Genomic DNA, 17,093 nt, shown 5'->3' on the forward strand with positions numbered 1-17,093 from the left:
AATATTTTTAGACTATGGCATTATAGATTAGGTCATCCCTCTTCACAAAGGTTGACTTTGTTGAATAACAATGTACTTGAACTACAATCTTCCAATAATAAGTCTTTTGATTGTCATGTTTGTCCTCTAGCTAAGCAACAAAGGTTGCCTTTTCCAATTTCTGCCAATATTTCTCTATGTTGTTTGATTTGGTACATGCTGATATTTGGGGACCATACGTTACGCCTTCTTTGAATGGTTCAAGATATTTTCTTACCTTAGTTGATGATCATAGCAAGTGTACCTGGGTTTACTTGATGAAGCAAAAGTCTGATGCTTCTTTCTTAGTTCAATCCTTTTTTAACATGATCCTAACTCAGTTCAAGGTTCCTATCAAGGAGCTCAGGACTAACAATGGACCTAAATTTACTCTTTCCTCCTTTTATGCTTCAAAAGGGATTCTTCACCAACTGTCCTATGTTGAAACCTTACAATAAAATGTTGTTGTTGCTCGAGCCTTAAGATTCTAAGCCAATTTACCTTTGAAATTCTAGGGGAATTGTTTCCTTACAACCACATACCTCATTAATAGATTTCCTAGTCCTCTTTTACATAACCTTACTCCCGATGAAAAGCTCTTAGGCCAGCCTCCCTTTTATCACCATCTTAAATCCTTTAGTTGCCTATGCTATCCTCCTACTTTAGCTAAGAACAAAACCAAGTTTGATCCTAGGGCTAAAACTTGCATTCTTCTTGGTTATTATTTTGGCACCAAAGGGTATAAGTTGTATGATTTGCACACTAAGACCGTTTTCCTTTCTAGAGATGTTATCTTTAAGAAATTTGTTTTTCCATTCAAGCAGTGGTTGTCTAAACCTATGTCTTCTTCTTCTTCCACCTCTTAGTTTATATTTCCTTGTCAACCTTCAATTCCAGATTTTGTCCCATCTGTTTTTGCAGAATTTTCCCCCCCTTTCAGCTCAGTTGACACTGTTGTGCCACTTGATGAGTTTCCAAATCTTATACATCCTGATTTAGAATCTTCCACCTCTAGCATTGATTCCCATTCTGATCCTGATCCTGTTGTTGCTCTTTTGCTTGAGGCTTCTAGTGTTAGAAGGTCTTCTTGGACACATAAAACACCAACATATCTTCATGATTATCATTGCAATCTTGCATCTGCTCATGTCTTGGCCTTAGCTTCACTCACACAATCAAATGATTCCATTCTCTATGACAATCCAAGTATTCTTTATCCTTTTTCTTCTACTCTTTCATATGATAAGTTGTCCACTTCCCATAGAGCTTTTGCTATTGCCTTAACTATTGCCAAAGTACCTACCTCTTATGCTCATGCCCTGACTGATCCCTTATGGCAAGCTGTCATGAAAGCTGAAATTGATGCTCTTCAAGCAAACAACACTTGTGTAATGACCAAACTTCCTCTTGGTAAGGTGCCAATTGGATGTAAATGGGTGTATAAGGTTAAACTTAAGGCAAATGGGTCTGTTGAAAGATACAAGGCCAGACTTGTTGCTAAGGGATTCACTCAGATTGAGGGTATTGACTTTTATGAAACCTTCTCTCTTGTGGTTAAATTTGTGACTGTTAGAACTGTGTTGGCTCTTGCTGCTATGTATGGTTGGCATCTTTCTAAATTAGATGTCAACAACGCATTTCTTCATGGGGATTTGGATGAAGAGGTGTATATGGTTCCTCTTCCTAGATTTGGTAGCAAGGGGGGAGGTGTGTAAGCTCACAGAGTCTCTCTATGGCCTCAAGCAAGACAGCAGGCAGTGGTTTGCCAAGTTATCTTCCACAATCCTTGATCATGGCTTCATTCAGTCTAAATCAGATTATTCTGTTTTTACTAAGGTCAGCAAAGGGTCAATTATCATTCTGCTAGTGTATGTGGATGACATTGTTGAAAAATTTAGACCCCGGTTGATAGAATTAACAAGTTTTAAACCCAAGTTGTTAATTAGATTTATTATGAATAAAACTTATTACAACAAACAAACATCAATATCATGTCAAAATCATATGCAGCGGAAAAGCAAATAAGACAAAATATGATAACTTGGGAAAACCAATGAAAAGCAAACTAATTTCACAGTAAAAAACCTTGAGGGAAACCTTCCTGAAAAGCAGTCCATTATAGCAAAGAGAGGTTTCACATCTAGTACAAAATCTTTATCTCTAGACTCTACAATTCCCGTAGATGAACTTGCAGTAGAAACCTTCTACCGCTTCAGAACCTCTGAACTCTTCAATATATGAATGCCATTTTGATGCACGGATCCTAGTACGTGACTCACTAATTTGAGTAAGAAGAATTTTGGCTACAAATTTCTTCGCTTCATCAATAATAAAGATCAAGAAGCACTTGGTTATAAAACTCTAAGGCGCAAAGACGTAGTATCTTCTTTTAGAGATAATAAGGTTTCAGTCACCTTTTGCATGTGTTCTCCTTATATTCTCATATGTGACGGCCTTTAAAATAAGCCTTATATATGTTTAGGGTTGTGAGAAAAGAAACCCTACACATACATGTCAGCATGAGCTGAAAATCAAATTTGGAAATCTGAATTTTGTAAAGCTTGATAAATACAACTATCGAGCTAGCTGTTGAGACTTTGATAGATAGCTATCTGTCGAGTAGCTGTCAAGTTTTAATGAATTAGCACTTCTTCACTTGTTTCTTGGACAGATTTGCATGGCTTCAATACTAGACTTGAACTCTTGTTCTTTGAAGTATTAAACACATTCTAGATCTACCTAAATACAAGTAAAGTGCGTTTTGTTAAAGGATTAGCCAATTACATAAAATATGTCCTTAACAATCTCCCCATTTGGCAATCCGTGACAAAACCATAACAAACAAATGAACATATGAGAGAAATTATAAATCACTCAACTCATACTCACTTTTTAAGTACAATAAAATCTATCCTAACACAAACTCTTGAAATGTTTCGCAAAAAGAGAGTTCATGACAAGCAAGATTTTGACAACCTATATTTCTGAAACACTTAAACAAAACTTATCAAGGTGTCTTTGTGTGAAACAGAAATAAAATATTGTATACAAATAAAGAGCAAACATGTGTATAAAGATAGAAAGGAAACAACACATGTAGAGATAGGTGAAGAAAACATACATCTTCATCATCATCATCATCATCATCATCATATATATATATATATATATATAGCAAAGATAAGCACAATGTATGTAAACATGGTCACAAGACCGATGTACAAGAAGAAGAAGCTAGAAGAAGCTAAAAGAAGCTCCTATAACAACAAGGAGGTAAACACTCTCCCTAACAAGATGAAACACATCTCCCCCTTACAAGGTCATGTATTTCTTCCCCTAACATATAGAATCTTAAAAAGAAACCACAAATTTTCCACATTTTCTCCCCCTTTTTGTCATGATTGACAAAGGCTACAAAAAGCTAGAAAGCTTCCACCGAGAAACATAAAGATGATCAAGGATGATCAAGGGAGCAAAAGAAATCCATATAAATGCATGAATGTAATGAAACAAGATGTTATGAATGACAAGATAAAAGAAAGATGCAAAACATATGAAAAACAATGCATGCAAAAGGATCTCGATGGATCGAGAGCTGTTGAGCTGCTATCAAGCCAACCTTAATGGATCAAGAAGGTGTCGAGGATTTATCGAGCAGACAGAAGCTTTCTCGATGGATCGAGAAGCTATCGAGATTGCGATAAGAAGAAGCTAAAGAGCTCGATAGATAGTCTAGCTGTAGAGGTGTCGAGAAGCTGTCGAGATTGCTTAAAAACAGTTTTTCAAGAAGAGAAAAACACAGACATGAATGCAATCAAACATGCAACTCAACCAAAGATCCAAACAACAATTTTAACCTCTCAAAAACATCTCTTAATGAAGAAAAATGTCATGCATTTAGATCCAAAATGCGCACACACACACACACACACACTAAACAAGTTTAACCAATTTTATATTTCAAAAACAAGTTAAGACAGTTTAGTGAGCATACATTAGTGCATGTAAATCTTATGATGGCCAAATCATATTGTACTTGCACATGTATCAAAAGTAGCAAAGAATATTGTGTGTTGTGTGTGGAAAATATCGCAAGATTGCATAAGTGTCTCTATGTTATGACGATTTGAGATATGAATAAATTAATTTAACTCACACACGATCATAAATGTTTGATGGAGACTATTACCTTCGAGGTACATTGTATAACTCTCACATATCCTATAATACACACTTGCATTCATGTTTTGAAGCATTTTGATATTTTTGCTTTTATTTTTATTTGCATATTTTTCTTTTATTAAGCATATCATGCATGAAAATATAAGAGATAGAAAAGAAATACCCAATTATCTTAAGCTTTTTGACATTGCACTTTTTCTATGCCGAAGCATACATATGTCATTTCATGATTGGCAGGCAACAATGATGAATTGCTTATTTATGCCTTTCTCTTAGGATTTTCTAGTCCTTTCTGTCAAAAAGAATGATACGAGTGTTAACTACAAGAGATTACTTAATCTTATTCATCACAAACAAAGAACCACAAAGCTCACTTGCTTAGTTATGTATAGAGATGCTCATCTAAGCTAAAAGAGATACAAAGTTTAAAAAATTTAGTTCATTGGCCATTCAAGGTACACAAGTACCAATGTACATAAACACACACTATTTTTGTATTTTTCTGATTTTTCAATTTTTATTTTGAAAAACAAACAAAATAATGAGTAAAAAACCAAACAAATACAGACAAACAACATGAAGGCATGAAAGAAATATGCATATGCATGAAAGCACGATAGAAATGTGCAAATGCATGATTCCAAAAGTAGATAGGAAATCAAGTAAAGAGAGTCCTACTATAGATAGAAAGAATTAAAGTAGAGGACAAACAGAAAAGACAATTAAGTTTTAGGCTCATTTCTCACCCACACAGCACGAGTCTTTGGCTGTGAAGATGAAAAGACACGTGTCCTAGTATGTCTACTAAAGGACATAGAGGAATTAGAATTCCACTAAAATTGAGTTAAAAAGCTAAAAACTTTTAATAACTCACTAAGAATAGGTACACAGCCTTTAGACAAAGGATGAGACCAATTGGACACACGCTTATGGGGAAACAACTTGAAACAATTTGGATGAGTGTGACCGGAAACACCACAATGGTGACAAACATGAGTAGTTTTCGAACTACTATGCTACCTAGAAGGAGGTCTAACCTTAGAGGTTGACAGAGACCTCAACTTGGGACACTTTGGCCTAATATGACCAACAATATGACAATAATGACAAATGGGGACAAATTCAGATTTTTCATTCAACCTAGGAGGAGTTTTAGATATAGGTCTAGAAACTTCAGCATTAACATCATATTGTTTACCTTTGTCTATCCTAGCAATATTAGCTTTCGACTCTTGATTATTCCTTTTAAATAGAGGAATATAAAAATCTTTTTCTTTTGAGTTAGGCTCAACAACAAGTTTGACACTAGTTAATTTTTCAACTTCAGTTTTAAATTCTACTAGTTACTCTTTCAAACTCTTAATTTTGTCCACCAGAGATGAAATTTGATTTTTAAAATTCTCATTCAAATTATTGACTTCATATAATTTTGCAATCAAATCATCTTTTTCAAGTTTGACCTATTTATATTTAGCTTTTAATTTTGTAGAAAATTCAAGAGATTTCATACAAATATTATAAAGCTTGCAATAGGCATCTTGAATATCATCATCATCATTCAACACAAGATCATGCAAATCAAAACAATTGGGAGTTTTCATGACAATAGGGGTCAATGGATCACACAGCAATGATTAAAACCTAATCAGAGTGTGCCAGTTCTGATACCACTTGTTGGAAAATTTAGACCCCGATTGATAAAATTAACAAGTTTTAAACCCAAGTTGTTAATTAGATTTATTATGAATAAAACTTGTTAAAAACTAGCAAACATCAATATCACGTCAAAATCATATGCAGCGAAAAAGTAAATAAGACAAGATATGATGACCGAGGAAAACCAATGAAATAAACTAGTTTCACAGTAAAAAACCTAGGAGGAAACCTTCCCGAAAAGAAATCCACTATAGTAAAGAGAAGTTTGAGATCTAGTACAAAACATTTGTCCATAGACTTTACAATCCCTGTAGATGAACTTACAACTTCAGAACCTCTGAACTCTTCAATATATGAACGCCACCCTTTTGATGCACGAATCCTAGTACGTGACTAACTCCTTTGCACAAATCCCAGTACGTGACTCACTCACCAACTTGAGGAAGAAGAATGTTGGCAACGAAGATCAAGAAGCACTTGGTTAAAAAACCCTAAGACGCAAAGACGCAGTAGCTTCTTTTAGAGAGAATAAGGTTTCGGTCATCTTTTGCATGTGTTCTCCTTGTATTCTCATATGTGACGGCCTTTAAAGTAAGCCTTATATATGTCTATGGTTGTGAGAAAAGAAACCTTACACATACATGTCAGCATGGGTCGAAAATTAGATCTGGAAATCTGAATTTTGTAAAGCTTGATAGATACGGCTGTCGAGACCTCGATAGATAGCTATTTGTCGAGCAGCTGTTGAGCTTTAATGAATCAACATTTCTTCACTTGTTTCTTGGACAGATTTGCATGGCTTCAATACTAGGCTTGAACTCTTGTTCTTTGAAGTATTAAACACATTCTAGATCTACCCAAATACAAGTAAAGTGCGTTTTGTCAAATGATTAGCCAATTACTTCTTAGGTCTTGAGGTTGCTAGGACTGAAAAAGGGATTAGCTTATGTCAAAGGAAGTTCACCTTGGAGCTACTTTCTGATAGATGTTTGTTAGCTAGCAAACTTGCTAATGTGCCTATGGAGCAATCAGCAAGGTTTAGTAGCTCAATGGGAGAGAAAGTTTCAAATCCATCTATGTATGGAAGATTAATAGGCAAGCTGCTCTATTTGACACTCACTAGACCAGACATATACTATGCAGTTCATAAGGTAAGTCAGTTTATGAGTTCACATAAGGTACCTCACTTACAAGCAGCTTATAGAGTACATAAGTATCTAAAGAAAACACTAGGGCAAGGATTGTTTCTTTCTGCAAATTCAGAATTGAGGCTCAAGGCTTACTGTGATGCAGATTGGGCAGCATGTCCAGATACCAGAAGGTCTATATCAGGATTTTGTGTCTTCCTTGGTGATTCTCTAATTTCCTAGAAGAGTACAAAGTATCAGGTGGTATCAAGGTCCTCAACAAAGTCTGAATATCGTGCAATGGTCACAGTGACAAGTGAGATTGTTTGGCTTATAGCTTTGCTTAAAAGCTTTGGTTCAGAACAAAATCAAGCAGCTTCTCTTTACTATGATAACAAGGTAGCTTTAAACATTGCTGCAAATCTAGTGTTTCATGAAAGAACAAAGCACATAGAAGTTGATTGCCACTTCATTCGAGAGAAAATTCAAGATGGTGTGATTAAGACATTTCGTGATTCCACTAGACATCAAATAGTTGATTTCTTCATAAAGGCACTTGGGCATAAACAATTCTATTATCTTTTGTCCAAGATGTACTTAATAAACATATACAGTTCATCTTGAGGGGGAGTGTTAAGCAGTAGCTATCTTGTATATAATAGTTTGTACTTGTATTTTATATTTTGTACATAGAGTACTAAGCTGCAATAGTGTAGTGTAGCATAGTGTTAAACAGTTTTTCGTTTAATACTGTTCAGGTAGTTAGTTAGTTTGTTTGTTTTTATTGCTTTGCCACCTGTCACTCTTGTATTGGTTAGATCAATAGTTTGTTAGATCTGTTATGTTTCCCGCTACTTTGTTCTCACTATATAAGAGGTAAAGCATTGATATTTAATATATACGATTCTATTCATAGATTATAGTTCCTACTCTCTGTGTGTGTGTGTGTGTGTGATTTCCATTCCACCATTGTAGGACCTCAAGCTTGTGTGTGATTTCAACAAATTCCACCATAATACATTTTATGGAACATGACACATTTTATCACAAGAGCCCTTCAGTTTAGTTCACATTTGATTGAAATGCTTCTATGTTTCACTTCCATGCTTAATAACTAGGTAAAAAATTAACATGAATATCCTTTTTTTCTAAATTCATTTGAAGAATTTCAAAAAACATGTAAAATGCAAAATCTAGCAATCCCAAATGTTTACTAAACACAACATTTACAACAAAGAGACTTTTTTTCTCTCACACTTTTCCTAATAAAACAAAAATCAAACGTCATTATCACCATAGACAGAAAGAAAAAACAGGACATAAAAAAAATAAATAAATAAAAGAGAGAGAGAGAGAGAGAGAGAGAGAGAGAGAGAGAGAGACAGACAGACAGAAAGAAGAAGAAGAAACAGTTCCTGGGTATTAGAAAAAGAATAGCCGCAGGTCCAAGAAACCGAAACATAAAAGTTAACTTTGTGTACGTGGACCAGCAGGCAAAAAAGTAAAATGTGGACGAACCAATTGAAGATTCAAATCATTTCCAGGTAACAATCTCAAGAGCTATAAAGAATTCTTATCCTTCTTCTAATTCTTTACCAAACTTATTGTCACCAAATTTAATCAATGCCATCACTTTTCCACATACGATCCGTAAGAATCAACAATTTTCAATTTTCGACATTCTAAAGAACAGGATTTCAACAAAATTTCATAACAAAAACATAAATCTCAACTCGTGAGAGGGGTGTTTATAGGTTATTGTTAGTGGGGATTGATGAATCAAAGAACATTGTGACAACATGTCATCTTTTGAGAGAGAGAGAGAGAGAGAGACCATTTGTAAAATGAAATGTGATGATTAAATGTATTCAATAATTTATAATATTATTACGTGCCTAGGTGGAGTTAGGGGTGCTAAATGCTAAGAGCATCCACACCAGTCTATTTATAGACTTCTAAAATAAAAAAAGTACAAATTTTACACATTTTGAGCACAAAAACACCCATATCAATGGGTGTAAAAATGTGCAAAGTATACACCCGGCTGTGTAAATGAACAGTAACCATGTAAATATACACAATTACTGTTCATTTGTAAACATTTTTTTTAATTTTTTTTCTCTCCTCTATCAAACTACTTCTCTTCCCCAACAATTACAACAACCCAATGCGCCAAAATAACCACTAAACCCAGCGCCACCACCAAACACTGCAACCTAGCACAGAGAATTAACCCAAAATCAACGGAAAAGTAATTAGAAAACCTAACTCAAAACCAAGACAAACCATTGGAAAACCCAACTCAAAATCAATCAAAACTCACCGGGAAACCCAACCCAAAATCATCACGGACACACCACAAAATCATCAAAATCGTTCTAAATCTAGATCCAAATTCATCAAACCCATATACAAATTCATATAAATAATCAAACTGAAATTGAAAAAAGAAAAAAGGAGAAGAAGAAGAAAGAAAGAAGAAGGTGATGAAGAAGAGGAAGAAAAACCCATACCAAAATTTTGCTTTCTCCGCCCAAAATCACTGCCCTCAATCAAACCCAATCCAAAATCATCATCTATAATAAAAGCATAAAACTCAAATTGTAAAAGAAGCAGAGGAAAGAAAAGATTCTCAAAAAAAAAAAAATAGAAGAAGGAGAAGAAAGAGAGGCGGAGATAGAGATAAGGACCGAAGAAGGGAGTGTTGACTCAGGGAAAAAAGAAGGGGGGGGGGGTGTTAGGTTGGGGTAGGTGAAAAATAATAAAAAATGGAGGAGAATTGTTATTTTAATAAAAAAAAGTGTGTATAATAGATAAATTAATGGGTGTTTTATAAAAGTGATGGTGTAAAATAAAAAAAGTAAGTTTTTTGTGTAAAATAAACAGAATCTTTTAATAGACTGGTGTGGATGCTCTAAAAGAGGCCATAGCCTCCCTAGCTTTTGAAATTTTCCCTTAACTTTTTTTTACATTTGGTAAAAATCTAAAAATTATATAAAAATGTATTCACCAGCCCTCTAAGAAAATTTCTTAGCTCTGCCATTGATTACATGGATGGTGGCATGAAATATTTCTTTTATTTCACAAGTAGATGTTACAAAATTATTTCCTTCAAGGTTTATCTATCAATAGTTGCACAAACATGTTCTTCGATGCTAATCGATACACCATTGCATGTGAAGGTTTTTTTTTTTTTTTTTTTTTAAATTTATTTACATATCCCACTCTCGTCAACATTGCATGCTTTATCAGTCAAAAGGGGTTTCTCCAAATCAATTTTCCAACTTGTTTTCTCTGAACTATCAATTTTCGAGGTCTTCACGGTACTCGCCTCATCAGTCTGGAAATTTGCGTTTTCTTTGATTTCGACAAGGTCTTCAGCTTTACCCCATAGCACGGCATATAAACCAATAATCACACCAACTCCACCAATTAAGCTGAAAAAATCCACATTTGTCTATTTTAGATATCTATAGTTAACTTATCAAAGCATTGATAAATTGCCTAGAAAACACATTCAATTGCCCAAAAAATATGAATGAAAAATCCAAGTTGTCATAATAATTGTTTTAAAGTGTTCATCAAAAAAATAATTGTTTTAAAGTGCACTAGCATCAAGTGCATTAAATGCTATATTTTTAGCATTTAGTATACCAAACACTAAAAATCTACCTACATGAGATGCATCAAATGCCAAAAAAAATTTGCCACACTACCGCACAAATAGAATGGCATAAATATTTTGTTAAATTTTTATCCAAACTTTCTCTCCTCATGATTGTTGGAATTAATTAATAGTTATTTAAACTTTCTCTCTCCCATATGTCTTCAATGCTTTTGAGAGAAAAAAAAAAAGAATATAAAAAAAATCAAAAGAATAAAGAAAAAATATTTATCTAAAATGATTAAAAAAAAATATGTAATATAAAATTTATTGTAAATTAGTATGTTAAAATAGATAAAATCGCTTTTTAATGTGTCAAAATGGCATATTTTTAGAACATGCTAATGCTCCAAGATAAAATAATTTTGTTAAAGTCTCATCTCAATCAAAGCAGAATGGAATATAGGGATTTTCTGGTTAATAAAATTAGTTTTAATTAAATAGATAATTCAAGTTTTGCAAAGTCGAGACAAATGTTACCTTCCGGTATAGATCTCCTCGTGAAACAACGCAGCAGCCAATATGGTCGCAATAACCGTGCACAGAGGATTAAACATTGCAGAAAAGAGTGGACCCCTTCTTGATATGACCCATGCTTGAACGAAGAATGTAAGCCCAGATCCTATACATCCCTACTCATATAATATTTTCCAGTTTCAACTATTAATATCATGTCAATTTCTAATTCAGTTATCATCTTAAATGAGCAATTAAAATGAACATTTTATTGAAAACCAACTACGTACTGAAAAATGTTCTTAGCATTTAATTAAATAAAAAACTACTTACTGTAAATAAAATACATCCAACTTCAAGAGGTGAATGTATATTCCATACATTTGGGTCTCGCTCTATAATTAATGTAAGTATCGCTGATTGTATTGTGGCTAAGAAACACATCCAAGCTGATAAAGATAGGTGGTCAGAATAGCTTTCTGAAACTAGAACCTGGAAAAAAAATATAGCTTTTTAGTGATCTAGATCTGGCATAGTTATCAGATCACTAAAAGAGAACTATAGAGCTATCGATACCTGTAAAATCAGCCATAATGCCCAGCAACAACAACTTGCAAAGACAAATATACAACCCAGCAACCAATTTTCTGGATGTAATTCAGCATTAAGCAGCTTTGGCCCCTTAAGCAATGCCATGATCACTGCTCCACTGACACACAGGATTGTCCCTAATATCTTGGCAATAGTTCTCATGCTTCCAAAATTCAACTTCTCCAATCTAATTATCGAATACAGAAAATAAACTTGTAAAAACTTTGGAAATAAATAGGGTTAATTTTAACTGTCCACCCTAAACTATAACTTCATTTGCAATGTTCCTCCTAAATAAATTACAAATTGTTGCAATTGAAACTCTTATACCGGTTTTTTCTTAATTTCTTAACATACAATAGTATTTTATTTTATAGCGTTTTCTTCAAGATAATTTCTTTTTATTCTTAGGTCATGGCATCGTCTTTTTTTAATTTTTTTATTATGAGTGGCTTGAATCTCAAATATTTTATTCGATGACAAAATATTTTGTCGGTTAAACTAATTGGAACCCACTTTTTGTTGTCTAAATAATTTTCAAATTAAATAAAAAATAAAGGACAAATAGTGGATTGCACTAATCTATCAAAATTACTGTATAATTATAACTTAATTTGAAACCTACAATATCACACTAAGGCTCTATTTGGTTGGGATGAAAATAGGAGGGATGAAAACGGGAGAGGAAAACGGGGGAGGAGACTTGTTTGATTCAAGAAGGAAAGAAAACAAGGAAAGAAAACAAAGTGGAAGAAAATCACATTGGGCCCACAAATTTTTATCCTCTCCATTTGGGAGGAAAACTAAGGAGGTAAAAGGAGAAAATATGCTCCAAATATTAAGGGATTGTTTGGGAGAGAAGTTTGAGTTATATTGTTTAGGTGTTTTTGATATACGTATGGGTGAAAATGTGTGTGAAAATATGTATAATGTTATTTAAAATGTGTGAAAATGTGTTAGAACTAATCTACCAAACACCCCCTAAATTACTCACTTACTCCCTCAAAGTTGCCATCCAAGACAAGTGAGTCATGATTACTTGATTAGCTTTTGGGCAGAGGACATCCTATATTATTCGTGCTAGTCTTGGATCAATGGGTACAGGATGAGTTAGTTTTTTATGAAACCTAATCATCGTATTTTCTTTTTTAATTTGTGTTTTGGTTTTTTCATTGAGAAATAATGCGTAATTTTAAAAAAAAAAAAAGTAGAGTTTTATTCTTATAAATGCATTTAATATATTTGTGGGAAATCTAATAAAAAAATTATAATGTTTTAATAGTTTTATCTTATAGGAACATAAGAGTAAATTTATCTGTATTACATTTTTCATCCTCTCATTTTTCTTCTCAAACAAATAATTGTGTTTTTCTTCTCTCAATTTTCCCATCCTCCCAACCAAATACATCTGAGAGAAAACTATAAATCTCTTCCATTCTCCTACTTTTCTATCTCTTCCCAATTTTCTATCTTCCCACTTTTTCACCCATCCAACGAAACGGGCCCTAATACTTTTTAATTTTGATATTAATTTAATCATTGAAATGTTTATTGCATATTAGTCAATTAAGTAGGGGTCTATGAAAAACATAATTAAATAAGTGCATTAATTGCAATTTTTCATATTTTATAATGAACATTAATTGTAAATGACCCTATATATAATACTATAATATAACTACAATTTATCCAAAAACGGAGCTTTCTAAAAAAAAAAAAAAAACGGAGCATTGAACTAATTAAAGAACTCAATAAAGTGAATAAATTTACCCAAGAATAGATGCGAGTACAAAGGTAACTGCGGGGACAAGATTGCTCATCGCAGTTGAAATTGAGGTTGATGCTAAGTATAGGCCCTCAAAAAAGAGGTTCTGATTCAATGTTACACTGCAGTGGGGGGAGAAGGTAAAGAATTTTAGTAGGTCCCAATAAATAATTTAAGTAATTTAGAAAAAATATAGATAAAAACTTAATTAAGGAAGGAAACAAATTCAGATAGAAATCTACCCAAAAAGAGCGGTCAAAAATATCAAAGAGAAGCTTCTCAAGTTCAAAGAACACTTAATATTGGAGTTTCTCCTGCCAACAAAAAGCTATGTTAATCATAAATTTCCATGCATTAATTTGTGTCATGAATAGATCTCATGTCTATAAGGCCTATACCAATATGAGAGGGGCATTGTACCAAGGAAAGCAATACCGTATCGGAGGCTGTACCGGTTTGGCCACCGCTACGATATATTTCGGATACCGGTCAATACCGGTATACCGTTTCGGGTTTACCGCTATTTTATATATTTAATATATACACACACACACACAAAATCTTTATTTACACACACACACAGACTCTTCAACTTTTAGTCTCATAAAGACCTTCCATTTCAACTATTGTATGTTGATTGATGTAGTAACCTAAAGATCAACCGGAGATTAGAATCAATGCAGGTAAAATAGTTAAAAAAAGAAGAAAATGAAACTCTTAATTCAAACACCAAATTCAAATTAAGTAAGAGAATTGGAGAGATCAAAAATTAGGTGAAATAATGAAATTATCTACAAAATACTTTTATTATTGATTATTTTAGAAACAAAAACTGCCACAATTACAAACAAAAAAAAAAAAAAAAACAGCATTTTGTGTTTCGGTCCGGTATGGCTGGTACGCAACCGGTACGACCGAAATTTGCCAGTATGACTGGTATTTTTTCCAGTACGAAATAAGAGTGTACTTATACTGGTACAGGCTGATACGGTACGGTATCAGTAACACTACATTGTATACAACAATTATACAATATGTGTGTGTGTGTGTGTGTGAGAGAGAGAGAGAGAGAGAGAGAGAGAGAGAATATCACCTTGAGAAACAAACTATTGGTGTCATAACCAAAGCTGCTATGGCTTGCCTGTAAGCTACAAATACCCTGGGACTCATTCCTTGTACCAGAGCTATTCTAGTGAAGAGAGAACTACATGCATAAGAAAATTGCAACCCCACCATAGCCACTGCATGCTTGTACTCGTCGAAACCACCCATAGCTACACAACGATGCAAAAGAATTTTCCTTGGATATGCTGGTGTGACTCTGCGACACACCAATATATAACACACGCATAGAGAAGGAATGGTTTATTTATAGTTGGTATAGAAAGTATGTGAGTTGTGACACACTTTCCTAGGAATGACAAATATTGGCCAGTGCATGTTTGTGTGAATTATGACAGGTATAAATGATAAGAAAAGGTTTGTATACACACAAGTTCTGACAAAAAGTCTAACGGCTATTACTAAGTAATATATGAATTTTTTTTTTTTTTTTGTTAATAAGTTTAACTAATGAAAATTTGCCAACTCAACAGTTATGAAAAAAGTTGTCATATATTAACTCATTAGTATAGGCTGAAACCAATCCTACTTTATGTGCAGACAGGTCTCTTACCTGTATTAGAAGTTTAAGGTTTAACCTTCTATATACACTCATGTTATATTTATTATAATACAGAATTTATATTACATTTTTATACAATAAAGTTGTAACTAGTAAGTGTTTCTTTTGTGGACATAAGCTGTTAGGATAACTTTCGTGTTCTTGTGCTCTTTATATTATACTTCCATTTCTGAATCTATTTTAACATATTTAACTTAGTATATCAATGATAGCATTTAACGGATGAGTACAACTCAATCTAGTCTTGAATATCCTACTAACTCGCTGCTGTTTTGACTATATATATATATATATATATTGGGAGTTAGGTTACTTGAGTTTTTTCATTCAAAAATTATTATTAAGTAAAAAATAGAGCCTGAGTCCTGGACATCCATGTCTTCAAAAAATAAAAATGGAACTTGCATGACAATCGAATGGATTAACTATTTTTAAATATTATTCTTGGCGCTAACCGTTGGGGGGAAATTATTTATTTTATCTTAGGAAAATAGACAAAGAAAAAAAATTACGTTTAATCAAAATTGGAGCTTTGCTGTCTTAAAGTATGCATTTTTTTTTATCAAGGAGATGAAGATGAAATCATTGAAATGTGATGTCAGCCTTGCTGTTCTAATTAGCTGGCATAATGATTAATTGGTTTTGGAACTTTACTCATAATGATGGATAAATCTTAAAGTATGTCTGTCCTCTCCATGTTCCATTCGCATTTTTTATTTTTATTTCTTACATGTAAGAGTTAGATATAATAATCTTTAGAAGTTAGGGTTTTTTCAATTTTTTTTACAATTGGATCCAATGAAGAAGAATCATATAATGGTACAAATGCCAACCAAACCATATGGGCTGTAGCTGACTCTTTTTGCTGAATGCTGGCTGACTCAGCTGACTAAAAACTGTGAATTCTTTTCCATACATGCATGCATATGGTTGTATTTAAAAATTATGGCAATTTTCTGGCACCGTCCACGCCTCGTGTGTAATGACCATACATAGTTACAAACATCAGAAAAAATTATTTCAAGGTGAGATTTGATGTCTCTGAAAAAATAATTAATGTTCACACTCAATTTCTGTTATAATGTAAAATAATGGCCAACTTGTACGTATGAAGTCTGTCACTCTGTCCCTTATGGGCACAAGAAAGTGTCAGTTTGGTATAATTTATTTTGAAAAATATTATATTTAATTAGAATTTGTTGTGAAATTGTTTTAAAAACATTTCGTGGAAGTTTAAAACATAGAGGGCGTTTGGATTCAACGTCCAGTGTCCAGTGTCCAGTGTCCACGTTTTGGATTTTTTTTTTTTTTCAGCGTGCCTGTCACTGTTTATTGGCCATGAACAATGATTTTAGGCCAATAAACAGTAATTTTTAACATGAACAGTATTTTTTACACATTTAAAAATTATTTTGCTACAATATTTTCAGTTTTCAGTAATAAGTTCTATCCAAACAGACTCATAGTATTTGATTTAGAGTTTGTAATTCATTCTCAAATTCAAGAACATTTGTACAAAAGAACAACTTAAAAGAAAGAAGAATATGTATAATCTTGACAGTCGTTCAATAGATCGACCTTTCGATTGACGTTCAATTGACCTTTGATCAATCAAAAAGCAATCAAAATTCGCAAATCAATTTTTGCCGAGGTACTGTTTTAATTGAAGTTGGATTGTTTTTAGTCCTACTTGTTTCGTCTATATAAATTATAAAGGCCTTTAAGGACGACTTTAAAGAAGTTGGAGAGGCAAGAGGCCTTGTGCTATCCATAGATTCTCTACAGTCTCTTTCTTTCTCAAGCAACATGGGAATGGGATTAGTCTTCAAACTTTGTTTATCCATGCTATTTGACATTGTTAATATAAGCTTGGGCTCTTCTTCATCAATGGTTCAGTGGTGCATAAGTTTGGGCTTCCTGTAAACTAAGTTTGGGCTTCATTGTAAAACC

General features: G+C 33.3%; 1 protein-coding gene across 1 annotated transcript; it reads right to left on the minus strand.

Moving 5' to 3' along the window:
• Window positions 1-10,055: 10,055 nt before the first annotated feature.
• LOC142628153 (WAT1-related protein At4g30420-like) lies at window positions 10,056-14,769 on the minus strand. Its single transcript, XM_075802212.1, has 7 exons — window positions 14,553-14,769; window positions 13,702-13,773; window positions 13,465-13,581; window positions 11,680-11,881; window positions 11,437-11,595; window positions 11,128-11,279; window positions 10,056-10,420 (listed from the first exon to the last, which is right to left on the minus strand). The coding sequence occupies exons 1-7, from the start codon at window positions 14,729-14,731 to the stop codon at window positions 10,192-10,194; spliced, it is 1,110 nt and encodes a 369-aa protein (XP_075658327.1). The 5' UTR covers window positions 14,732-14,769; the 3' UTR covers window positions 10,056-10,191.
• Window positions 14,770-17,093: the final 2,324 nt, after the last annotated feature.

This window comes from Castanea sativa, chromosome 1 (assembly GCF_040712315.1).
Source record: "Castanea sativa cultivar Marrone di Chiusa Pesio chromosome 1, ASM4071231v1".
NCBI classification, from domain to species: Eukaryota; Viridiplantae; Streptophyta; class Magnoliopsida; order Fagales; family Fagaceae; genus Castanea; species Castanea sativa.

Bases quoted from the DNA above. Each gene is read 5' to 3' on its own strand.
- LOC142628153 (XM_075802212.1), bottom strand. From the start codon at position 14,731: ATGGGTGGTTTCGACGAGTACAAGCATGCAGTGGCTATGGTGGGGTTG. The intron at 11,882-13,464 runs GTAAATTTATTC...TTCGATAATTAG, and splicing joins GTACTCGCATCTATTCTTGG to ATTGGAGAAGTTGAATTTTG. The intron at 11,280-11,436 runs GTAAGTAGTTTT...TTATATGAGTAG, and splicing joins TTGGATGTATTTTATTTACA to GGATGTATAGGATCTGGGCT.